The sequence below is a fragment of the Pyrgilauda ruficollis genome, unplaced genomic scaffold (assembly GCF_017590135.1).
Source record: "Pyrgilauda ruficollis isolate IOZ18807 unplaced genomic scaffold, ASM1759013v1 scaffold11, whole genome shotgun sequence".
Taxonomy (NCBI): Eukaryota; Metazoa; Chordata; class Aves; order Passeriformes; family Passeridae; genus Pyrgilauda; species Pyrgilauda ruficollis.
In genome coordinates this window covers 1,240,450-1,265,925 of record NW_024509210.1, presented here as the reverse complement: position 1 = coordinate 1,265,925, position 25,476 = coordinate 1,240,450, and the positions used below count along the sequence as shown (strand labels likewise).

General features: G+C 42.8%; 1 protein-coding gene across 4 annotated transcripts in view; it reads left to right on the top strand.

Annotated features, from left to right (window-relative positions):
- The window catches only part of PCDH15 (protocadherin related 15), a 258,742-nt gene that overhangs the window by 54,104 nt on the left and 179,162 nt on the right, over positions 1 to 25,476 (top strand). For all 4 annotated transcript variants that reach the window (XM_041474168.1, XM_041474178.1, XM_041474192.1 and 1 more), the window contains exons 3-7: positions 9,620 to 9,780; positions 13,006 to 13,161; positions 20,821 to 20,940; positions 22,528 to 22,638; positions 24,952 to 25,122. In XM_041474168.1, the coding sequence (XP_041330102.1) occupies positions 9,620 to 9,780; positions 13,006 to 13,161; positions 20,821 to 20,940; positions 22,528 to 22,638; positions 24,952 to 25,122 (719 nt within the window). The remainder of the gene's footprint in view (positions 1 to 9,619; positions 9,781 to 13,005; positions 13,162 to 20,820; positions 20,941 to 22,527; positions 22,639 to 24,951; positions 25,123 to 25,476) is intronic.

The following is a 25,476-nucleotide window of genomic DNA, read 5'->3' as shown; positions in this document are numbered from 1 at the left end:
ACGTGTTATTCAATCTGTTATAAAATTCAGCTTGCTATTCCTCTGTAGTGTTCTACTACTCACCTCAAGGATTCCTTTGGCCTTCTGGGCAAAAATAGGAGGGATCTCACAGCAGGAATATTGTAAGGTTGAATTATTGCTTAACAAGACTTGTCTCCAAATTTAGTTGAAGATGGAAATTTTGGTCTGTGACAATTTTTTTCTGTTTGATGAATCCAGGGTTGGCACCAGGATGAGCAGAGGGATGGAGCAGCTCTGCTGGGAGGAAAGGCTGGCAGAGCTGGGGCTGTTCACCTGGAGAGGAGAAGCTTTGGGGTGACCAAATTGTCCTTCCAGTGCCTGAAGAAACCAAGAGAAAACATGGAGAGAGACAATTTCCAAGAGCCTGGAATGCCAGGACACTAGGGAATGGCTTCCCACTGCCAGAGGACAGGGATGGATGGGATGTTGGGAATTAGGAATTGTTCCCTGGCAGGGTGGGCAGGCCCTGGCACAGGGTGCCCAGAGCAGCTGTGGCTGCCCCTGGATCCCTGGCAGTGCCCAAGGCCAGGTTGGACGCTGGGGCTTGGAGTAGCCTGGAACAGGAGAAGCTTTGGGGTGACCAAATTGTCCTTCCAGTGCCTGAAGAAACCAAGAGAAAACATGGAGAGAGACAATTTCCAAGAGCCTGGAATGCCAGGACACTAGGGAATGGCTTCCCACTGCCAGAGGACAGGGATGGATGGGATGTTGGGAATTAGGAATTGTTCCCTGGCAGGGTGGGCAGGCCCTGGCACAGGGTGCCCAGAGCAGCTGTGGCTGCCCCTGGATCCCTGGCAGTGCCCAAGGCCAGGTTGGACGCTGGGGCTTGGAGCAGCCTGGGACAGTGGAAGGTGTCCTTGCCCATGGCAGGAGTAAAAGAAGATGAACTTTAAAGCTGTTCCCTTCCAGCCCAAGCCATCTGTGATTCCAGGATTCTGTGATCACTGGGGATCCATCCCTAATTTCCCCCACCTTCCCCTTTTCATTCCCTTTTTCAGAGCCTCAGGTTACAGTTTGTGCACCTTTCCAACATCTGGAAACAATTGGGAGACTGGAGCCAACCTCAGACTAAACACATTGGGGCACACATTTGGAAAATAAGTTTTAATGGCTCTGCCTCTGGGGTGCACCAAGAAAATCCAGGTCTGCTGGCAAAGCTCTTTTTTGTTTTTGTAATTTTTTGTTCCCCAGGGGTGCTTTCCTGCAGGAAACTGGTGTGAACAGATAAAGAGGATGGAAAAGCATCAGTAAATTGTCTTTCTTTTGCCTCCTTTATAAGGAGAAAACAGCTGCATGTGGTGCACAGAAGATGTCATAGAAATATTAAGAAAAATTATGCACACCCATGAGCAATGTTTAGACAGGCTCTGATAATTTTAATAATTCAGGGTTAGAGCAGAGCAGTGCAGGCTCCTGCTGCTTCTCTCCAAATGGTTTGCAAACAGACCCCAGGATGGCTCCAAATTAAGGTGAAAACATTCAAGTAATTTAATTCACACCTTCAGCAGCCACTGCTGATCATGGTGCTCTGAAGAACTGCTCGATCTGATTCATTATTTAGGAGTCCTCGTGTGTTTAAAGTGTAAATGAGGCTTTTCTAAACAGAGAGCAAGTAAACCTCATTGTTGATTGGCTTGAGAAGTGGCTCAAGGAATTGGAAAGCAAACAGGATTTACAAAACCAGTTTTAAGTATTTATTCGAGACCTGACACAGCTCCAGGCTGTGCCCAGGACCTCCAAAAGGGATTACCTGGATATGTGGGGTGTGAGGGAAGCGTGATGCATCTTCGTCTCTGTGGGTTTTGTGCAGAAACATTCATTTGGATGAAAGTTTCCATCAGAATTTCCCTGGCCAAGGCCATGCCCCACTCACAATTCCTGCCTCCTCATTATCAGTCCTGTACTGAGAGGTGAGTCCCCCAAATTCCTCAATCCCAGAGATGGATTTAAAGTTAATTCTGAAAAACAGGTTCCTATTTTGAGACATAAACCCAGCAAAGCTTGGCATCTCCTCAGTGGCATAAAACTGTATTTCCAAAGACGTCATATTCCTAGAATCAGAATGAAAATTAGATATTTTTCTGGTTTTGTTGAATGGGAATGGAAGCATGGCACCCTCAGGAAAATGTGGATGAAAGAGAACAACCAGGGGCTCCAGTTCAGGGGATCTTGTGCATAAAGGACCATCAAGGAAGAAGCACCAAAGGCTCTGTCTCACATACAAATCTTCCAAAATCTTGGGCTTATGTGTAGGAAAAGAGCCAGGAAAGCCTAATTGCTCCAGCTTTTTCTTTCTTCCCACACCAAGTTCTGGGGATTTGCAGGTTCTCTCATTTGGAAGGAGGACCTTACTAGCTTGTAGCCCCTTTCCCTGGTCACCTTGTTGCAGAGCAAAAATCCTTGGGGATTTTTGTGTCACATTTGGCATTAGAGGTGGTTGGAGGTGACACCAACACCGGTGTCAGATCGGGCTGCTCCCTGTTTTTGGGGCTTGTAGGCACCCGGAGCCTGACCTTGTCTTCCCTACAACCACTGACACACCAAAGGAGGCAGATCTCTGGTGAAAACCAGTTTGTGCTGCTACACATTTGTCAAACCTGACAGGAAATACTCCCAGGGACTTAAAACCAGCACTATTGGAAAATTATCCATCAGGGATTTTGGGAGGGAATGGAAGGACTGCAAACACCAGTGATGTCACACACAGTCTGCATTGCCTCCAAAATAAATCACTGCAGTGGGCACTGAATTCATTCAATTTTCCAGCAGTAGTATTTTTGGGAGCTGTGGTTTTTGACCTCTGGGTGTGAATTTCTGTCCCATTTAAGGACTGGTCATTGTACGTTTTGCAGGTTGCAGTTTCTGGTTTAAATCTGCCCCATTTGGCCTCAGTAGGACAAGTTGGAGCAATGGTTACAGTATTCAACCCATGAATTTGAGGAGAAGTTTAGGAAAAGAAATCCCAAAGTTAGCAAAGATGAATATACATTTAAAGGAAAGTGCATGGACTTTTGAGTTGAGCAGATTTGAGTTAGATGAACAAAAATAAATTGGATAAAATTTGGTTTGCTTTGGCTTGGGACCTATTGAGCAGACAAAGAATAAATACAACATTTATAAACATAGTCTCAATAAAATAAACCAGGTCTGAAATAGAACTAAGATTGGGTTTGTGATAATATATTCAAATGGGAAGACTTGGATATTCCTGGGAGCGTGGCTCCTTTTAAGTGCAAATCATTCTGGTTGCAGGTACCAAACTCTATAATCAATGTACATAATCAGAGGATTTGTGTTCCCAGCCCTGCCTGGGAATATGCACAAACTTTGTTAATATACATATTTTTTCCCCAAAGTAGCAAAATAAACTCTGCAGTTTTCATCAGCAGAAGGTGTAAGGAACTTGCTCTCAGGAGTGGGAAAACCCTCAGGGTGAAAAGTGGTTGCAGAACTGAGTGCTGTGGCAAGAACCCATCCTTTTCTTTGAGAATGTCATCCCATGAGGTGGAATTGCGTAAAGTTTCATGATCCCGAGCTCCTCTGTGCTCCAAGGTTTCCCTGTACTGGTTCTCCCTCCTGTCTGAGTGTTTCCTTCCCCAGTGTTCCATAATATATTGGTTGAAGGTTGGACTTGATGATCTCAGGGGTCTTTTCCAATCTTAATTATTCCATGTGGATGGAAGTAAAACTTGCTGAGATTTCTGCTCTGTCTCAAAATATCATGACCATAGAATAAAGGCCCATCTGTCCATTCAGCTGGATCCAAGGAGAAGATGTTTTCCTCAGGAGGTTTTGTCTGGTGTCTGAAGACATCCAGTGCTGAAGGTCCTCTCTTTATAGAGTCTCATGGCTTTTCCTGGATTTTCATGAGGAGCTGGATTTTTGGCTCTTATCCCAGTGCCTGGATCCAGTGCTACCAGTGAGCTCTTTCCAGTCTCTGACCAGTTTGGGTGTTCATTTGCATTGCTTTGAGATGAGGACACAAACCTGGGTTTGCTCTGGTTTTACTGCACAGCAGCATTTTTCTTCTTCACTTGGATTTGAGTCATTCTGAAAGCATTTTTCCTCATTGTCTGACCTTGATGGAATGTAGGGATGACTCCTGGGATCATTCCCTAGGATCATTCAGGGATGATGCTGGTTTTTTATTTCCCACAGAGAAGTTTGCCTATGTAGAGGAAGAATCCACAGGAAGCTTCCTGGTGCTAATGTGCTTATAGACTCATGGAGAATCTCCTGATTTGGAAGATTCCCACAAGGATCATCCAGTCCCACACTAGCCCCTGCCCAGGACACCCCAACAATCCCAGCTGGAGCATTGTCCAAGCACTCCTGGAACTCTGGTAGCCTTGGTGCCATGTCCATTCTCTGGGCAGCTTTTTCAGTGTCCCAGCACCCTCTGGGTGGTCAAGCTCCTTTGACCAAGGCTGTGGCACTGGAGGAAGTTTCCGTAATTTCCTGAAACTCCCTCCTTGGAAAGCCTGACTCAGAGAGGTTGTGTTGAGCCTGTTTATTCAGACTCTTAATGTTGTTGTTGTTGTGTCCTAAAAATTCTAAATCTCCTTCAAGAGCTGCTGTTGCCAAAGTCTTATGGGAAGGGAGGCAAGAAACAAAGGGAAGGCTGGAATAGCCTGGAGAGGTTTTATCTCACCACTGGCTGTGGGATGTGCATTTTTATTACTTCTCTGCTGTCTGGTACAAAGAGGAATATTTTCTTCTTCAAATGCTCCCAGAAATTTAGCTTGGTGGTTTGTTTTTGTTGTTGTTGTTTTGTTTGGGTTTTGTTGTTTTGATTTGTTTTGGTTTTTTGTTTGTTTGTTTGATGGGTTGGATTTTTGTTGAAAACCTTTTCATTGTGTATAGGGTGCTTTATAAAGCAGCAGTTTTGTTCATGGCCATTTTTTGTGTCTGGTATGAGAGCACCAACCTGGGAATGTTTTTTTATCAAGAACCAGCAGGTTTTGTGTAGGTAATGGACAATCTTATGTCAACCTTATCAATCTGTTTCTGGTCCCACAGGCTAAACTAAAAACCAAAAAAGAAACCTTTTTTCAGAATTTCATTTCAGGGGATATTTTACCCTTGTGGGGTTGCCAGGGACTCGACCAGTCGATACCAATATTGAGCATCTTCCAACTGATCAATTTTTATCCATTTAGTTTTTGTCATCTGTTGCACCTTGTTGTACCAAGAGGTCTGTAAGGCTTTATCACCAGCCTCCTGGGCAGATGAGCAGGGTTAATGTTGCTGCCTTCTCACTATGTGAGCTTTTAAAACCCCTTAAAGAAGAGCCCACGTGATTTGCAAATACCTCAATTTTTTTTTTTTCCACTGGCAAAGCCAGTAAGAGCATGGACAAGGTTATTCTGGAGCCAAGGAGCTTGTGGAAGAGGGAGCTGGAATTCAATTTCAGATCCAGATCTGTCCTGAGCACCCAGGACACCAGGTTAGGTGGGTCTTTGGGCTGATCTTGGACAAGTATTTGCATATGCAGTAGATGCTTTTTATTTCAGTTAGGAAGCAGGATGCAGTTTTTTCATCCTAAAAGCAGTCCTTTGTAAATTATGTTTTACAGAGCTTGGATTTTGAGTAGCAATTGAGTGTAAACAGGGTTCGGAGAGAGGGGTTGCATTTACCTTCTGTGTCATTCAGATTTAGAACACGTTCAAAAGAGTTTGGAAATGTCAAGGAAAATAGAAAATATTCCCAAAAGGAGATTTTTTGAAGACTGAAATGTAGAAAATGATACCCTGGAGGGGGAACCTCAGTTCTCCAATCTCCTGCAGATTCATTTTGCTTTTCCACTTGGAATGCAGAGTATTGCTGGACATCTAAAGACTTTGCAGGCCACAGCCCAATCCCATAAGTACATTCCTGTGTTGCAAAAATAGATCTAAATGCAGAGAAAAGCCTTGTTTGATGTTTAGAGACTTTTCAACCACATTGGTGCCTTCCAGCCCAAACCACTTCATGACTCAATTAGGTTTATTCCCAGACCAGTGACAATTCCCTCACACTTTAAAAAAGGGCTCTGCCAAAACATTCAACTAAAATGATCCTGGGATGTGTCAAAATCATTCAGGAAGTGACTCATAACTGGGCACAGCCAGCCTCCTGTCTTTAGCATAACCAGCAGATCCCACATTTCATGGCTTTTTGCACGTGAGTCCAATGCCCTTCCCAAAGAATGTTCACCTGAGATTGGCCTGTAAAATCAAAACCTTCCCTTTTATTTCAGCTTAATAAAGATTTTCAGCTCCTGTGTTCCAAAATTGTTAAAATACTTGCAGCACTTGATAGTTTTTAATCTTCTTGTCCAATTTGCAGCCATTTTTGAATAATTGCAACAAGCTCAGAAAAATTATATTCCCTATGGCAATAAAACGTCTTTCCTCTCTTGTCCAGCCTGTTGGGTTCTGGCTGGTTTTGTTGCTTTGTTGCTTTTTTAGCCAACAGCTTCCTTGACTTTGATTCCTTGAAGTTTATCCTGTACTAATCCCTTAGAAATCTGTATGGTCATTCCATGAGGTGCCTCAGTCATCAGTCAGGCTTCAGGGCAGGTGGAAAAGCAGCCAGATTGTGTGGTCTCCATGGAAGATGGAAAGCTCTTCTTAAAATCTGCTTTTGGTGATGGGCAATCAACATTTTCCATCAGCATTTTTTTCTTCTTTTTAATTAGCCAGGAAAAATATCCCTAATGATAGTCCTGGGTGTCCTTTCCAGTGGCTTGTGCACCAAGGACAGAAAGGCAGGCTCAGAGCAGTGCCTGTCCCCTGGGCTGGCCCTGCTGAGGGACCTCCAGGGTGTGTCCAGTCCTGGGTCCCCAATCCAGGTGGCACTCAGTGCTCTGGGCTGGGGACAAGGTGGGCATCGGGCACAGCTGGGACTCCATGGGCTGGCAGGGATTTTCCAGCCTCAGTGATTCTGTGATTGTTTGAGATTTTGCTTGTGAAAAAAAATTTCAAAGCAGATTTTCTGTAAACTTGTTGTATCAGTGAGTTATAAATACCACTGGACTGATTTGGTTTAGTGCTGGCACTTATGGAAAAACTGCTGATGCAGACACATCAGATTTGTCATTAGGAGGTTCCCTCCCTGGCATTTTAGGCAGGATGTAAAAAAAACCTTAGAGATGTTTAAGGGGGAAAGGGAAAGGCCTCTGAAATATCAGAGACTTCATAAACTAGAAAAAATAAAACTTTAAGGATGGCTATTACAAGGCTGATTTGCAAACTGCTGTCTCTCAGAGAGAGTGTGTACAGGTGCTTCATGAATATCTGCGGAAAATCCAGCCCATTTTTAAGAAGAAAATAATCCCGGGATCAAACCAAAGCAAACAAAAGTGCTTTGTGAAACCAAGCAGAGAGTGAAGCAGAGCAGGATCCAAGGAGATGCAGAATCAAGGCAGTGAGTTCAGTGAAGTGATGGTGGTTGACTGCAAACCATGAAATTCATCATCACAGATTTTAAGTTGTTTAGATGTTTTTATAAGTGAATTTGAATTACCAACCCGTCTTTGCATCATCATTGAGGCACACTGATGAGGGCAGTGCACAAACTGGTGGATTTTATAGATTTTACAGGACTTGTTGAGTAGACATCAACACTTGGCAGTGTCACAGGGTTGGAAATGAGCTGGGTTTTCACGGTGAAATCTTCTTTGTGTTAAAACCAGTCCTTGTCTCTCAAAATGTACGAGGCCAAGCTCCTGGAGCAGAGTAGAACTGTACAGATGTTATTGAACAGAAAACTGTGCCAAGAGCCATAAAACATCTGGGTGAAAACAATGTTTCTCCTGTGGCTAAAAAGCTGTTGCTCCTTGAATTTGAAACCAGTCTTTGGTGCAAAGTTTGGCAGTTGTATTCCCAAATATTTGGCAGTTTTCTTCCTGCCATCTTTATTGTGTCAGAAAAATAAAAAAAAAAATAGTTTCAAAATCAATGATTGAAAAGGCCTTACTATGGTGTTTTCCCCCACAGGACTGCAAATCGGTTTGCTGGGGTTAAGATCAGTGATTATTTTACTGTTTTAGCAAAAAAGCATCAGCCCTTCTTAGATGAATATTTTTATACAGGATCACTGTTATAAAGTGAAGGTGTAAAGAAACTGGATGCTACACTTTGGAATAAATTATTTGGGCCCTTAATAACAGGAGGTTACATGGTAAATATTTTAACCTAATTTAAATGTTCTGCAGCTACTGACATTTACAGATTTTCTTTGTAACTGCTGGTGAACTTCCACAAAGATAATTCCTGTTAATATTTTGGTGTGAAGCAAGCTGGGGAGTGTTAATTTTGCAGAAAAATGACATTTCAGAGGAGCAGTTATAAATGCTGTGTGTGCAAATCTGAGGCACTGGAGGGCAACACTCGGGGTGGTTTGTAATGCTTGACGTTTGGGAAGTGAGCTGGGAGTGTTTTCCACAGGAAATTGTGTAAATTGTGGGGGCAGTGAGCTGACTGCTGAAAGGAAGCCTTACTGGCAGGATGGAACAGGGTGGTCTGTGTTGAGACCCCACCTGGAATTCTGTGTGCTGTTCTGCAGAAAGGGACATGGAACTGTTGGAGCAGGTCCAGAGGAGGCCATGGAGATGCTGAGGGGTCTGGAACACCTTCCCTGTGGAGCCAGGCTGGGAGAGCTGGGAATGCTCAGCCTGGAGAAGGGAATGGTGTGTGGAGACCTCAGAGCTCCTTCCAGAGCCTGAAGGGACGCAGGGGAGCTGCAGAGGGACCCTGCAACAGGAACTGTGACAGAAGTGACAGGAGTGACAGAACAAGGGGGAATCAGTTCAGACTGACAGAAGCAAAATTTAGGTTACATTTAAGGAATTCCTTGCTGGGGGGCAGAGGGGGGTGACACCCTGGCACAGGGTGCCTGGAGAAGCTGTGGCTGCCTCTGGATCCCTGGAAATGTCCAAGGCCAAAGCCTGGCATAGTGGAAGATGTCCCTGCCCATGGCACAGGGTGGAATTTTGGATCTTTAGGATCCCTCCCAACCCAAACTATTCTGGGCTGCTGTGATTCCATGGAAAGACGCACGTTGAGAGCTGGCTGCTCCTCTCAGTACCACTTTTATCTTGTGGCTGTAGTCTTCACACCCTTGTGCTGCAATTCAGTTTCTGTTGAAGAGCAACTCCAGGTACAAACCCTCTTTTTTCCTGGAGAGCTTTATGTAACTGTGCTTTTTTCTCCCCTCATCACCTTGATGTGTCGCTCTCGCTGCAGAAAATTTATTCCGAGTTTGGTTGTTATTTCCGTGCTTTCATTTGTTCGAGGTGAGATTGGGGGATGATTGCTCAATGAAGAAAAAGCTCATCTTGTTAAGTAGATAGCTGGATGTGACAGGTCTCATTGTCAATTTAAATCATTGTGCATTGCAAGTGCTTCTTCTGGCATTGTCTGATACAGCTGCAGTGTCAGAGGCAGTTTTTTTATTACAGATAATAAGGTTCAGACTCTTTAAACATCACTCAAAACATAAAACACCACAAAGCTGAGGTAGAAAACAGCATTTTCAGTATCACACTGCTTGCAGAAATACATAAGAATGTGGATTCCCTATAAATTCCTCCCTGGGCTGTTCAATGTCGTTGCAGGCACTATCCTGGTTGACAACATGCTGATCAAAGGGACAGCAGGAGGTCCTGACCCCACCATCGAGCTCTCCCTGAAGGACAACGTGGATTACTGGGTGATCCTGGACCCCATCAAGCAGACCTTGTACCTGAACAGCACCGGCCGGGTGCTGGACAGAGATGTAAGTTTGGGCTTGGTTTTCTCCACAAACACGTTCATCTCTGATTAACCATGCACACAAGTCCTGCTAGAATATAATTCCTGCATCTGCCTTGTCCCCAGATGGATGTGAAAAGAGTTAATCTGATCATTTTTTAAAGGATTTTTTGGGAGCACACAGTGCAAATATTATTGTGCAAATATTATTGTGGACAAACAACAACAAAGACCAAAAAAAGTGATGTTAAGCGTTTTATATCTGACCAAACTTGACTTGTTTGTTGAATTAAATTTTTTATTCTGATTTGCTGGCTGGAAGAGGTGCTGCTTAGCCTGTGCCCTGTGACATTTATTAGCAGCCTGCTTTCCCTGTGCACACTGAATTATGAGCAGTGAGAAGTGACGAGTCGTGGCTGCCACAATTCACTCACAAAGCTTGACATGTTCCATTGAGAACGTGCTGGTTCAGATTCTTTTTTTAAAGCAGCCTAAAACATATTTGCTGTGCTTGTTCCTGTTGGAGTTAAGGAAATATTGTCAGGGTAAGTTTGATTTTTATAAAAAGAATGATGAAAAGCACAAAATAAATAGGAGTATTCTCATCTAGGCTAATTTCATTGGGGAGAAAACACTCTAAATATAGAGACATTTCCTCACAGTGTTGCAACCTTGTGACAGAACCTGAAAGTAAAATTGACTTGCAAGTGCTTTAATCAATATGGCAAGAATGCTGTAAAACTCAGGAGTTCTCCTTGGAGTGCAGGGAAGTTTGTTTTGTATTAGCTTGATTGATTAATTTGTCTTCTCCGTGTGTTTTGAGATAAATTCATAAGTACCAAAAACAACATGCAAATTTCTCTTCATTTCCATTTGCTGGTGAAAGGCACTAATTGAATTCAGCTGTTCTTAATTTTCTTTTAATTCAAAAACTGTTTTCCCATGCAAAATACAAAGTGTGGCAGAGTGGTCATGGTGGCAGAAGACTTTCTGGGAGAGTTGGCACTTCTTCAAATGCCAGCCAGCAGCTGCTGGAGCAGTTTTGGCCTCTCAAGTTTTATTTTAAGCCAGAGAAAGAAATGAGAGCCTGGAATGGAAGGCAAGGCTGGAGAATCATTCTAAGAAATGTGGGGCCCATTCTTATCACCCCACACCCATCCATAGGGAGTTAGGAAACAAAATCCCTGTTGGATTGGTGCTAATTCTTCTTTTCAAGGCCATTTATTGACACTTTTTTGTCACCTTAATGTGAATCAAAGTCGATGCTTTACCCAATAAACCTCATCAGATTATTTGAGTTTCAATATTAGTCACAGTCTAAACCAATTCCCATTATTGTGAGTTCCCAGACACTTTACAGGGATGTTCTTTGCCAGAAGTAGACTCAAGTCCCCTGGAAATAAGTGAAGTGTGTGCATTGCTTAATTAATCCAGGTAATGATGTGTTTACATTGGTATTTAAGGTATTAATTCCTCATTTTTTACTATGAACTGGAGCACTTCTTATCCCTAGTACTGTGTCCAAACATTCATCTCTGGCAATTTAAGTTTGGTGGGCTATGGGAAGGAAATCTGGGCTTTAAGGTGGTTCAGATTTTGGGTGTGATGCCCCCTGTGCCTCTCTTGCCTGGCCTCAGGGTAGTGCAGTCACTCACAACCCAAAGAAAAGGAGAGCAACCCTCAAAACCCCCAGGGACTGATCAAAAATATGAAATGTGTGTCATGGGCTTTATTAAGATGGCTCTTTTGGGGACATGGGTTAGTGCTGGGTCAACAGCTGGACTCCATGGTCTTGGAAGTCTTTTCCAACCTTATGGATTCTCCTAAAGGACATTCCCAGCCTTCAGAACCAGGGCTGTGCTACCCCAGCACTACAGAACCATTCAGTGTGGGAGGGTCTCTTTTTGTTAACAAAAACCCCGACCTGTTTTTCCCATCTTTCCACTCAAATCCACTTGAAACTTTGTGGTACCAATGAAACTGGGAGTTTTATTAGGCTGAATATTTAGATTCAGCTTTTTTATTACAGAGCAAAAATTGGAGTCTCTGATACACAAATGATCACATTCCATACATTTGGATACCCTTCCCATTTTTCTCTCCCTGCTGATTCAGTCAGGCTGATCCTGTCCTTTTTTTATTTCTTGCTTTTCTTGACAGCAAATCTTCCTAGATTCCATTGATTGTTACTAAGAATGGCAGTGTGTTTTCCAAATAAAATCAGATTAAAAGAAAATTCTACACTTTTCTTCCAAAACTTTAAGAAGAATGACCAGTGATAAATCAGAAGTGAAGGCGCAGAGAGCTGCTGAAAGGTGCTGGGATGATTTGTCCCTGGTTTCATAAACAAATTTTGCCATTGCGTCATTGTTTATTTACATATTTTTGTAAACTCAGAATATCAAATATTTGTCAAATGTCTGTCATTTCAAATAGTTATATTATTCTTAGGCTTGGCTATTTAATCCAGATACACTTAGTTGTGACTGCAGCTTGTTAAATGCAGCCTAAAAACTGTTGGATCTTACTAAAATGAATAGTAAAAACCATTCCAGGCTAAATTTCTTTGTCCATCAATCAGTTTGGGTGTTTTAGAGCCAACAAGTGAGAAAAACAGAATTGTCCACATTGAAAGTTGTTTCTGAATTATTTGCAAATGTGAGTGGTAGCAAATGTGATTTATTTCAGACTTGATCTTTCAATTCAAGACAAGAAAGAAGCAAGAAAGACTTTGGGGGGTGTCCAGAGGAGACCACAAATGCTCCAGGGCTGGAGCCCCTCTGCTGTAGATCCAGGCTGGGAGAGCTGGGGGTGCTCGCCTGGAGAGGAGAAGGCTCCAGGGAGAGCTCAGATCCCCCACCAGGGCCTAAAGGGGCTCCAGGAGAGCTGGAGAGGGACTGGGGACAAGGGATGGAGGGACAGGACACAGGGAATGGCTTCCACTGCCAGAGGGCAGGGATGGATGGGATATTGGAAGGAATTGTTCCCTGGCAGGGTGGGCAGGCCCTGGCACAGGGTGCCCAGAGAAGCTGTGGCTGCCCCTGGATCCCTGGCAGTGCCCAAGGCCAGGCTGGAGGGGACTTGGAGCAGCCTGGGATAGTGGAAGGTGTAGGGGTGGAACAAAATGATTTGAAGGTCCCTTCCCACCCAAGCCGTTCTGGGATCCATTGAATTCCAATAACAATAAACCAAAGGCTCCAGCAGGTGGCATTTTCCGTGTGCCTTTACCACAACCTCTTTTCCCTTGCAGCCGCCCCTGTCCATCCAGTCCATCGTGGTGCAGGTGCAGTGTGTGAACAGGAAGGTGGGCACCATCATCAACCACGAGGTGCGCATCGTGGTGCGCGACCGCAACGACAACTCCCCGCAGTTCCAGCAGCAGCGCTACTACGTGGCCGTCAACGAGGTCAGAGCTGCTTCTACTCCTCCTCCTCCTCCTCCTTTGGGTGGGGTCACTGCTAAATCCCCGCTGTCACTGCCTCCTCCTTGAAAACCAAAAAAAAAATTTGGTTGTTTCCTGTCCTGCCACTCCAGAAAAGCTCATCACTTTGGTAGGCTTCGGTTTTTAGCATTTTGTCCTGCTTTTCCTTCAGGAATACAAAGACCAGCACAGTTTTGGAATATTGCAGAAGACACCCAGATTTAAAACAGTATTTTCATGAGTGAAGTGTTGTTTTCTGTTAAATTAAAGCACTTTTAAGAACAAACCAATGTATGAAGAAAATGAAGTTTAAAAAAACAGTTTAAAAAGGTTTATTAACAATGTTGAAGCTTGGTGAAATGGAGATGTGGTTTATTGCTGTTGCTCTGATGCCTGTGAAATGAATTAATTTTTTTTTACTATTATTTATTATGTTACTTTTTTTGGAATAGAGAGCTGTGGATTGGACCACTGCGTGGTTTGAAGAAAAAAAAATATTTTCTTCTTGAGCTGTTACAACTTTATTTCACTTTCCAGTGAAGTTTTTCATTGTGTTAGGGACTGCATAATCTGCCAATAAGCAGTACAAAAAAATCTGTGTTTTCAGGGTTAGCATGTCAGGGCTTTAGTAATGAGTAGAAACAGGGACTTACATGAAGTAATGGAAATTATGTGGGCTGAAATTATATGGAGAATGGAAGGATGGGTCAGTTTTGTGCAGATGAAGACTGAAAGAAGTAGAATTATTTAAAAATATATTTATTTAAAAAATAAATTATATTAAATATGCAGCCTGGTGGGGTTTGGTTTGTGAGGTGGGGATTTGTGAAAGAGCATGGGTGCTTGATTTTAATAGATTTGATTTGGAGAAATTTCCTATTTTGTTGTGTTTGAGAGATTCAGCTTTTCAGTGTGTCCTTGTGTTGTCTTTGGTCTCCATGACCACACATGTGCCCTGGGAAAAAGGTGGGCCATTGGTGAGTTGAGGCCTAACTAACCCAAAAGTGTGGAGGAAAAGCCACCCAAATCCACACATTTTATTGGACCTGCAACTGAGATAAGGATAAACAAGGTTTTTCAAACTTCCTGGTTTTGAATTAAAACGCCTTTCCCTTCAGACACATTTTTGGCACTCCAGCTGCACGTGTGGCTTCCCATTGGAATCTGGGAGCACTGGGAAAGTCCTCCATGGGCTTGTCCATGGTTTTCACATTGGTTTTCACATCGCCATGGAATTTCTCTGTTTCTACAGACCCAGTGCAGGAATGTTTCTGGTCCTGAGTAAAGGCAGCATCAACATGAGCCTGAAGTGCCTGTGTGGGTTGTGCTGCAGGGCCCAGATCACTTCCAAAACCTACATAATTTTTGCAGTGAAACCAAAGACAGGCATTATGGCTATGCTAAGAAAGCAAGGATTTTCCATAATTAGGGAGAAGTCCAAAAGGCAGAGTGCAAAATGCACCATTCCCAATTATTTGTGTTCAGAAATTGAGCAATGTTCTGAGGACACCAAGCATTTATTGGAATTATTGCTGGGCAAAATGCACTGTTGCTCTTTCCACCAGCTGCACCCTGATTTAATTAATTTCTTCTCTTCATTTTATCTCTGTTCCATGGATAACATCTGACATGGCACCACTGTGCCCTTGAGCAGCACCCAGTGAGTTCATGCTCTCATTAATTAATTAACAAAAAAATAATTCACAAAGCATCTCAGACTCTCTCAAAGGTTTTAATGAGTGATTAAATGTTTTAATGCTCATTTATTCTGCTCATAATTAGTGCTGCCTCTGGTGAATTTAGCAACAGGAATGCACTGGGACAAAATGTTTATGGTTAATTTTTGTTTCTGTTTTCTGGTTGCTTGTAAACAAAAAAGTACTGAAATTTCTTTTACATAAGGAACATAAAACAACTCAAAGAAGGAGTAGATTTTATTGTATTTTGGAGAAATTGAATGGTTTTTATGTCAAGTTGTCTTTATATTTGAGCTGTCCCAAGCATATTAAGATGAGTTTGTCAGAGAAGTTGAGGGTAGTTGTAAATAGTACCATAAGTCCTGTTTCACATGTGATTTCCATTTGAACAGAAAAAGACATGGTTTAAAATTAAGCCTGGATTTTCCCAGGAGGCTTAGAATGAGATGGATGTGATAGAGTAGTGTCTGATTAGTTTTATACCAGAAGAAGTCTTGATTTCTATATTTGATTGGAATCACTCTGTCCTGAGTTAGAATAAAAGCTCCCCTAATCCAGGGTGTTTGCTTTGCCAGTGCCCTGGCAGATGCCCAAGGAAAAGCCACAAGGATTGGGAAAAATGCAGTGGTGCTTCCTTAATGAGTTACCTGGGAAGTCCTGTGTGGAGCAGCTCCAGACCAATTTTGTCTTTCCCAGTTGCTCGTGGACGTGGATATGGTGGTCCCTCCTTTCATTCCTTACTCCAGGTGTTTGTAGCCTTTTTTTTCCAGCATGTTTTGTCTTGTGCCATAATTCCTCACGCTACTGCTTCAAACACCTTCATCTGGACCCTCAGAGCCCTGACCCATCTGAAGACATAAAGAGTGTCTCTGGAATATTCTGCCTATTGTCCAACAGTCCTTAGGGATTTAAGTGTTTCCTTCCATCATTCCCCTGCTTGTACCTATAGAAGACCTATGGGTAAAGGTGAGCCCAAATTAAAATGTGCAGAGAAATTCATGTGAATGGTTTGAAAACGTGGCTTTTGCAGCTAAGAATCAAAATCTTCATTACCTGTTTATTGAGGAATAGTTTTTTTGTCAGGATTTTAGTTCTTCTGTCAAAAGTACGGACTTGTCACATGGAACTGGGCTTGTCCTTGTCAGTGTTGATGGAGGCTGGAATGTTGGATGATGTGGTTTAGCTGGGAATGGCAGAGCTGGGATCCACATACAAATAATTTTATTTTTTTTTTAAGTCTTTATTGAAAACAGATTTTCTATTTCCCCACCATTTTGGAGCCAGTTTTCCCTTTCTCTTTCTGATGCTTTTACAAGTCCAAGTATCTCAACCAATCCAACTGCTCTCCAAAGCGTTAGGAATCTCCATATGGAAGTAAAAACAAGTGAAGGCTGATGTCACCATTTTTATGATAATGAGAAATCCTCTGCAGAGTTATTCCCTTGGTTTTTTGCATGACATATTTTTATTTATATGAAAATATCCCATTGTTATTCAGGTAGGAAAAACTCCTGACAGTGACATTAGCCTGGGGCTAAATTTGACCATATTGGTGACTTGAAGATTTGAGTTATTACCATATTAAACCCAATTTCTGCAGCTAAGTAAAAATTCAGAAGAATTATGCAGCTCAGTTAATATTCCACAGGCAAATATATGGCATTGCCACAAGGGGTTTAAATTTATGGAGCCTAATACAGGGATTAGGAAGTAAAATCTTGTACTGCTGAGGCCCAGTGGTGGTGTCTGTGTTTTGTGTTCAACACAACTTATCTGATCATTTTTATCTGAGCTAAATACAGCTCCAAATTTGCATTGCCTGGGTTTTATAAAACTGACTTTCTTTGCTCTTAGTTTTTCACTTTGCTAAGTCCTGCAGGGCAAGTCAGGAGTGTTTAATAGCAAGTTCTGTTTGGAAGTAGAGGTGGATTCTGTAGAACACTGTTGAAGTCAGTATTTATTAAATGCATGTAACCTTAGAGTTGCTTGTAACCCAGAATTTTGTGATTGGTTTGTTTATTTAGTTCGGGGCTTTTTTCCCCCTCCTTTAATTTAGCAGAGATAGGAATCCTTGGCAAAATAAGAACCTTTCTTGAACTTCAGTCTCAAAACTTTGGGTTTGGGCTGTTGAGAATTAGAACTTGTGCTGAATTTTCATTTCTTGTGGTGTAATTATTGGTGTCTTTTTCCTTGTGGTATCGAAATAATTAATCTCTGCAGGTAGACATCATCAAAAGAGCGTTAGCTCAGAATGATTAACTGTAAATCTGGCTTTGCTCTGCTCTTTGGGGCCACTCTGAAAAATTATTCATTTTTAACTTTGTAAATAGGCAATAATAGGGAAATTCATTTTCCAAATGTTTTATGGAAGAGCTGAATGCTTCTGTCTGCATCTCGACTTCTAATAGCCATTAATCACGCTGAAGGAAGTTTTTAAGTGTTACAGCTGTAGACTGTGCAAGAAGAAGATTTATTGTGTGCATCTCCTCTGTATTTGTTTAAATGCATTCTTTTTGGAATCTCCCTTGTTTCGTGTCATCATGATTCTTTTCCACTGCATTGAGTTCCCACAGAGATGATTATCCTCAGGCTGTCACTGACACTCCTGGAATTATTTCTTTGCAATTCCTAAAGTTTTGTTTTCATAAGGTAAAACACTTTGATGGTTAAACCCTTTGATGTACAACTTCAGGGCCTTTCCCTAGGACATACCAAAGGTTCCTACAGAGACACAAAATTCCACTCTTTAGTGAAGGAATTTTTCCCAATACCCAAGCTGAGCCTCCCCTGGCACACCTTGAGGCCATTTCCCCTTGTCCTGTCCCTGTTCCCTGGCAGCAGAGCCTGACCCCCCTGAGCCTCCTTTTCTCCAGGCTAAAGTTGTATTTTATTAGGGGATCTGAGTTCCTCCTTGTTGTTCCAACAAGGAAGTGACAGCAGTCTCTCAGAAATCCCTCACAAATTGTGGGAAAATGTATTATGGCCAGCGAATTGTGAATGTCATAGCAAAATCAGCACAATGCTGAGATCTCTATATAAAAATCTGTGAGGCTTGGGGTGCTGAGGCCCTCTCCCACATGACTGGAAGTGGATTTGAAGTATCGCGTTAAGAGCTCATCTAAATTTTTCTAATGGCTGGAGGAATCTCTAATGTGAGATCTTGAGCAGGCTGGAAGTCACAGAATCATGGAATATCCTGAGCTGGGAGGGACCCACCAGGATCATCCACTCCAACCCCTGGCCCTCCACAGACACCCCAAAAATCCCACCCTGTGCATCCCTGAGAGCATTGTCCAAACGCTGCTGGAGCTCTGTCATGAAGGAGTGGAGAGGGTTTTTTTTCCAGTGTTCTTTTCTAGTATCATTTGTGTTGCATGAAAGAAAACTTAGATAAAATGGAAGCGTGTGTGTCCTGAAGGTCTGCACATCTACAGTCAGTTATTCTGTATGTAATACATCAAATGCAAGACTTTAGCTTTTGACTTTTACTGTTAGAGCATGGAATTGGAGTTCTGGTGTTTATTGATGTGTCATTTTTGCAACTGTCTCCTTTGTTATCACTTATTAATGTGCTTTATGGTGCTGGAGCCTTTTTATGTTGGCCACTATTTATCTGCACACTGTCAGAAAGGGCTGGTGGGAGCTGTGCCAGCAGCTCCAGGGTGTCTGTCATTTCCTGGGCTGCTTGGATGTGGCAGCATTTTTATAATATTTGATAGTGTTAAATATATGGTTTGATTTTTTTTTTTTTTTTTTTTTAATGTGGGACACCATCTGCAGTACAGTGTCCAGCGCTGGGATCCCCAGCACAAGGAATATGTGGATCTGTTGGAATGACTCCAGAGGAGGCCATGGTGGACACTGGGGCTTGGAGCAGCCTGGGACAGTGGAAGGTGTCCCTGCCCATGGAAGAGATTGAAATTAGATGATCGTTAATGTCTTTTCCAGCCCAAACCAATCTGGCATTCTACATGTCTAATGTCTCCAGAGCTGCTCCTCTCGGATCCATCTGGGAGCTCCAGGATTTTGTTCTGTTTGGCCAGCAGAAACCTGGGAGATTTCCATCACATGCCACCCCATGACCAGCCAGCACTGTGCTTGGTTCTTCCCACTAATGGGACCATTGTTTAAACAGGGATTAACTGGTTAAACTATCTTATTTTGAGTTACAGGGTGTCAGTGCCCAGGCAGGGCCTGAGGAGTCTCTGTGAGGAGAGGTGGGAGCTGCCCTGGGCTGAGGCATCCACAGGCTCCTGCACTGGGCACATCCCAGCCCTCAACCAGCCCCACAGGGCCTCAGGAAAACTGGGTTAAGAGAGGGGAAAAGGGGTTTAGAAGAGGGGAAAAGGGGTTGAGAGAGGGGAAAATGCCATGTGGCAGCGAGGAGTGAGGAGAAAATGGTGAGGAGGAGCTGGGAGTTAAGGAGTGACGTTGAGCCTGGGCTAGAGGGCTGGGATAGGGGACAGTGCTAGTTTTTGTCCCCATTTCAGGGTATATTTTGCTGGCAGGATGTTAAATCAATGTTCCCCACAGCCTCTGTCCTGCCTGGTAGTGCAGGACAGAGGCCACCCAGGCAATGGGTGCCTGGTTTCCCTCTTTTCCCTCAAGAACATGGGATTTTCCTCTCCTGAGCTGTTGAGGTGGCAGCACGGGGGTGCCAGAGTGGATGTCAAGGAGCAGCCCATCCCCAGTGTTGGGAAAACCCCCTGCAAACCATCCTGGAACTTTTCCCAGCAGGTTTTCAGGTTACTTTGGTCTTCTGTCCCCTTCTCCCCCACACATCCCAACCCATTACGGCACAGTCAACTTCCTACACCCACGTGTGACACTCCTGCTGCCTGTACCAGGAGTAAATAAGCCAAGTTAGTGGCAAAACATGATCATAAAGAGTTGTGGTGTAAGTCTCTATAGTGATGGTATTATAAATTAAGCCCCACTTGTTTTACCATAAAAAGGCTTCAAATTGTTGGGTTTTATTTCAAAGATTCAGTATTGTCAGCCCTGAAAATGTTTCCCAGAGAACTCTGCCAACCATTACACCCTTAATTAGCAGCTTTATAAATAAAACAGGAACTATGAGTGCAGGAGGAAATGGGGAGTTAAGTCTTTGCTTTATTGTGAGCACTACAAAACAGGAACGTGAAATAACATCCACATCTGCACCAAATGCTGGAATGACTCTATCCTTTGCCTCCTGCTCTTTTTCCAACATTTCAAACCTTTTTAGGCCCTCTAGGTTTAAATATGTGCAGCAACTTTGTGTAAGTTCTGGAGGAAAGAAGAGGGGCCAGTGGGACTCTGGGAATTGAAATCTGGGGACAATGAGAGCACCAGGGAGCAAGGGTTGTGCTGAATCCACAAGTGCTTGTTCATTTGTTCCTCCCTTTCAGATTGATTACTTGCAAAGTTTCCTGAATATTTAAATTCAGAAACGATGACTCCCAAGAAATCTCTCTTTGCTCTCAATGGGCCTTGATTTCGTGCTATTTATCTGCACAAGGATAATTATAAATTGATTCATTTTCAAAACATAATTTAATGGGTATTCAATTGCTGCCAACGCAATATTGGAGCAACAGCATCACTCCTGTGTTTGCTCAAAGCCATGGAGCTCTATGGGTGTTTGTGTTTGCATGTAACAATATTAATCTGGCTCTGTTCACGTTGCTATGAAGATGCTGTCAAATAAGCTCTGTTTACATTTGCAGCTCATCCTTGTTTTCCTTCCTGATTCTGAAAAAGGAGCTTTTATTTGGCTTAATCTATATTTATTTCATGGGTTCTTTCAGGTTTAAAGAGTGTTTTTCTCATTTTTGTCTTCTTTTTTTTGAAAAAAGATAAAGACCTCTCTTGATGTTTTATAGACCAGAGCTAGGGAGGAAAATAGGGTTAAAATTAACTTTAAAACCCCAAGGTTTTAATAGGGATCTCTTGCTGGTTTTTGCAGTTAACTCCAGTTGGAACAACCATCTTCACAGGATTTTCTGGAAACAATGGTGCTATTGACATTGATGATGGTCCCAATGGCCAGATAGAATATGTCATCCAGTACAATCCTAATGACAAGGTACTGCCATTCAGGCTTTTTTCCTATATTTATTTATATTTATCTTTATCTTTAATTTTCTGGAAACAATGGTGCTATTGACATTGATGATGGTCCCAATGGCCAGATAGAATATGTCATCCAGTACAATCCTAATGACAAGGTACAGCCATTCAGGCTTTTTTTCCTATATTTATTTCTATTTCTATTTCTATTTCTATTTCTATTTCTATTTCTATTTCTATTTATATAACATTAAGTAGTAAATGAGCAAGAGGTTGCTGTTGGGCATAAAGAAATGTTTTCCTTCATATCAAGTATCCTCTCTGCCCATGAACTCTGTAACCACAGATGAATTTACCTTTCCTCTCATTGCCTCGCTGTCAGCAGCTGGATCATTTCACTTTCAATAGTGCCCAGAGAAGTTGTGTCTATCCCATCCCTGGAAGTGTCCAGGGCCAGGTTGGACACTGGGGCTTGGAGGAACCTGGAATACTGGAAGGTGTCCCTGCCCATGACAGAGGTGTGACTGGATGTGCTTTAAGATCTCTTCCAACCCAAATCATTCTGGGATTCCATGAATTCCATTTTGCCTCAATATAAATCCTCTCATTGATTTTTTTCCCCCTTGGTGGGAACTAGAAATATTTTATCCTGAAAGATGAGTGCCAAACTCAGACTGTCTCCAGTTATTTATCAGTCTGGGATGCACTTCCCAATCCTGTTTTTCTGCTCACCACAGATTCCCCATGCTGCATGGGAAATTTAACACTCATTGTCATTTATTTGCTGAAAAAACCCCTTCAATTTTAGCAGTTATTTAGGCTCTTAAAGGCTCTTGCTATGTGATGTCAAGTGTTATATTCCTGTGTGCCTCTGCTGTGTTTGGAATCTTGTATTGCTGTTGCCTGTTCAAAACACTTAAATATTAACTATCTTCAACACCGAGAGATTGAAGCATGGAAAGATGGGTTTTTTAAAAATTAGATTAATTTGATAATGAAATTGCAATTGGATCTCAGGTCAGAAATTTGTGCTCTCCTGCCAGTTGTTGCCCCAGCTTTGTCACCTGAGTTAGTGGAAGCAAATACATGGAACAAATTATATTTCACCCAATTTAACATCTGCATTTACCCTGAAATGTGAATTTCCTCGGATAGGAACGTATGCATGAACTGGCACCTAAATGTTGATGTTCTCTGCTTGTTTAGCACTTCATTGCCCTCATGAAAGGCAGAATAAAGAGCAGATAAGTACAATGATGTTGATTTCTTATCTCTACTGCTTGAGCACTAGATTTGAATGCACTACTGCAAATTCAGGATAGCAAAGGGGAAAGAAGCAGACCAGTCAGACTTCTGTGATTGGAAGTACTAACTGATAGGTAAAGAATCCAGGAGAATTCTGTTCTGTACAGCTTCATTATTGAGGGGTTCTTCAGGAGGGAATTGGGTGGGGAGAAAACATAGAAGGCTTTATAATCTCTGATCTGAAGAGCAGATGCAGCCTTGGAACACCAGCCAAAGGATCATCTGGTTGTGGCCCAGCTACAACACATCTTAACTTTGAGGCATGTTCAATGTTATTGTGTTGTTTTCTCGTTTGCAGACTTCCAACAGGACCTTTGATATTCCTCTCACTTTGTCCGGAGCAGTAGTTCTGAGGGAAAGACTAAATTATGAAGAAAAGACTCGTTATTTTGTCATTGTTCAAGCAAATGTGAGTATAAATCTCTTGAAGGCCATTTATGCCCCTGATTTAGGTGTGAGTTTAGTTTCCTTCCCAAGGAAAGGCAGAGCCTTGCTGAAATACCAGCTCTGATAAATCCTCTTCTGCTGAAGATCTCATTTAAGATTTATCCAGGCTGTTGAAAGCTCAGGCATATTATTACTGCTTAAAAAAGCTTGCTGAGTGTGTGACAAGCCAACCTTTTTGGCACAAGGAGCAACTTGCAAATGTGCAGTGAAGCCCGTGCAGAAAAGTGCAGCCTCATGGCACTAAATGTCCCATTTTCCAACAAATCTGGCAAGGCTAATTTTCACTCAGATGAGTTTAATGGACACAATTTCATTGCATTCTTCAGGCTGGAAATGCATTTTGTTATAAAGAGGTGATTTTTCCTTCCAGTCATACTGCAAGTGTATGGAGAGGTTTTTCCAGAGTGGCAGGCAGTGGATAACTGGGAAGAAAAGTGATGTATAAACTCTGTCTCAGACATCTGTCATCAGAGTGGGGTTTTGATGCCCTTGATGGCTGTGAAAGGTTTTTTCCCTTTTTGTCCTTCTGATAACAACTGAAATGAAAACTTCTTTTCTGTGGTTCACGGCTGTTGTGATACATCTTTGTTCATGGGAAATGATATTTGCTCTAAAGCAACAAGAAATCCTGGATCCACACCTCCACATTCCTGTCATTTCTCTAACACAGAAGTGTAGATACATTTTGAAATCTCTTTTCTTACCTATTTTCTGGCATGTTCAGCATTCTGCCAGCAGAAGTCAGGCTCCCAGGGTGGCTCAATGCTCCTTGCCCCTCTGCCCCTGTGCTTAGCTGAGACCCCACCTGCAGAGCTGCCCCAGCCCTGGGGCCAGCACAGGAGGGACCTGGAGCTGCTGGAGAGAGCCCAGGGGAGGCACCAGGATGGGCAGAGGGATGGAGCAGCTCTGCTGGGAGGGAAGGCTGGGACAGCTGGGGGTGTTCAGCTTTGGGGTGACCTCACTGTGGCCTCCCAGGACCTGAAGGAGCTGGAAAGAAGGATGGAGAGGGACTTTTCCAAGGGATGGAGTACCAGGGGAGTGGCTTCAAACTGGCAGAAAGCAGGGACAGATGGGATACTGGGAAGGAATTCCTTCCTGTGACCATGGAGGCCCTGCTACAGGATACCCAAAGAAGCTGTGGCTGTGCCTGGATCCCTGGAAGTCCAAGGGACAGGGAATGGCAAGGGGTGGCACTGGATGGGCTTTAAGTCCCTCCCAACCCAAACCAGTCTGGAATTCTGTAACCCCCAGGCTGCAGTGAATTGTCTCTGGTGTGTACTGTGCAATCACATTCCTCTGATTACACTGTCAGTGCTTTGTTGTCCTTGCATCCTGAAGATACTGCTGGAAATTAATTACTCTCTATCTGCTTTGATCCAAAATTACTCAGAGGCACTTACTGGAGGAATGGAGAAATGGTTTAGTTGATGATCAAAGCTGCTCCTTGTAGCTGGGATTGTTTGTTGTCACTGACCGTGAAGAAAGCTGAATGCAGAAATTCCCATATTAACTCTAAATGTGAAGCTGCTGCAAGAACTGAGTGGACTGCAAAACAGGAAAAAAATATGTATTTCCATATTCAAACCAATTTAGAGCAATGGTCTCTTCATCTTTTATAGATGATGTTATTCAACAGCATAAATTAAAAAAAAAAAACAAAAACAAATTAAAAATTGCTTTTTTTCTTTCAGTATTACATTAGGATACGAGGGCAAGATGTAATTCATGGCACATATTCCCCCCCAGGATTTTAACTCTGCAAAGGAAAGCTCATGCAGCAGTTCCTCTGTGAAAATGGGAATATTTTTGAGCATTTTAAACAAAATATTAGCTAGTCACGATGCTTCTTCATTAAAGGAAGAAAGAAGACTTGAACTGTTGCTAATGTGTTAATGTGTACTTTGGGTATAAGCACAACAATTTCTGATTATAAGTAAGGCACAGGGCCTTTTTATGGTCTACAAACATGCTGCATTATTGTAGTTTTAGTCCTGTAGTTTTCCCAAGCTGTATTATTTCTGAGCTCTAGATGTCTTGCAGTATTGCTTCAATTTTTCCCATAATTCTACTTGTGAGCCTTTCAGGCTGCAGCTCTGAGGCTGAAGTTCCTGTAATTACTCATAGAACGTGGATAATTCTGATGCTTATATGTTTTATCCTCAGCCTTGCTTAAAACCTTTGGGGTGGTTCTTTTTTAGGAGATTTTTAGGAGTTTTTTTTCCAGGAGATTCTGAGTTCAGGAAGTCTCACCAGATGGATTTGGTTTGCTCCACAGGACCGTGCCCAAAACCTGAACGAGCGGAGGACGAGCACGACCACCCTGACCGTGGACGTGCTCGATGGCGACGATTTGGGACCAATGTTCCTTCCCTGTGTGCTGGTGAACAACACCCGGGACTGCAGACCCCTCACCTACCAAGCCAGCCTGCCAGAGCTGACAGACCCTGTAAGTCCTCTGGGATTTTTCCAGGTTTTATTTGTTTGCCTGTCATCTTCTCCTGTGAGCTGGAAGGTCACCTGTGCTTGATGCCGTGTTTTGTGTGCTAAGCAAGAGAAAGCCAAGGTAAGATGCGTGTGGGGATGATGGTGAAATTCCAGCTTGGATCCAGTGCCAAATTGCCTGTTGGCTGCAAGGGCTGAGTCTTGCAGAAATTTGGTACATTTTGGCATTGCTTTTCCTGATCTGTCCGTGCTTTGCTCTCAAAATAGCCCCAAGAAGCACTTTTGGGAGGGGACTTCATGTTATTCCATTAAGGGTTGATATAAGCCATAGGAGAAAGATTTTTGGGAAGAGGAAGCA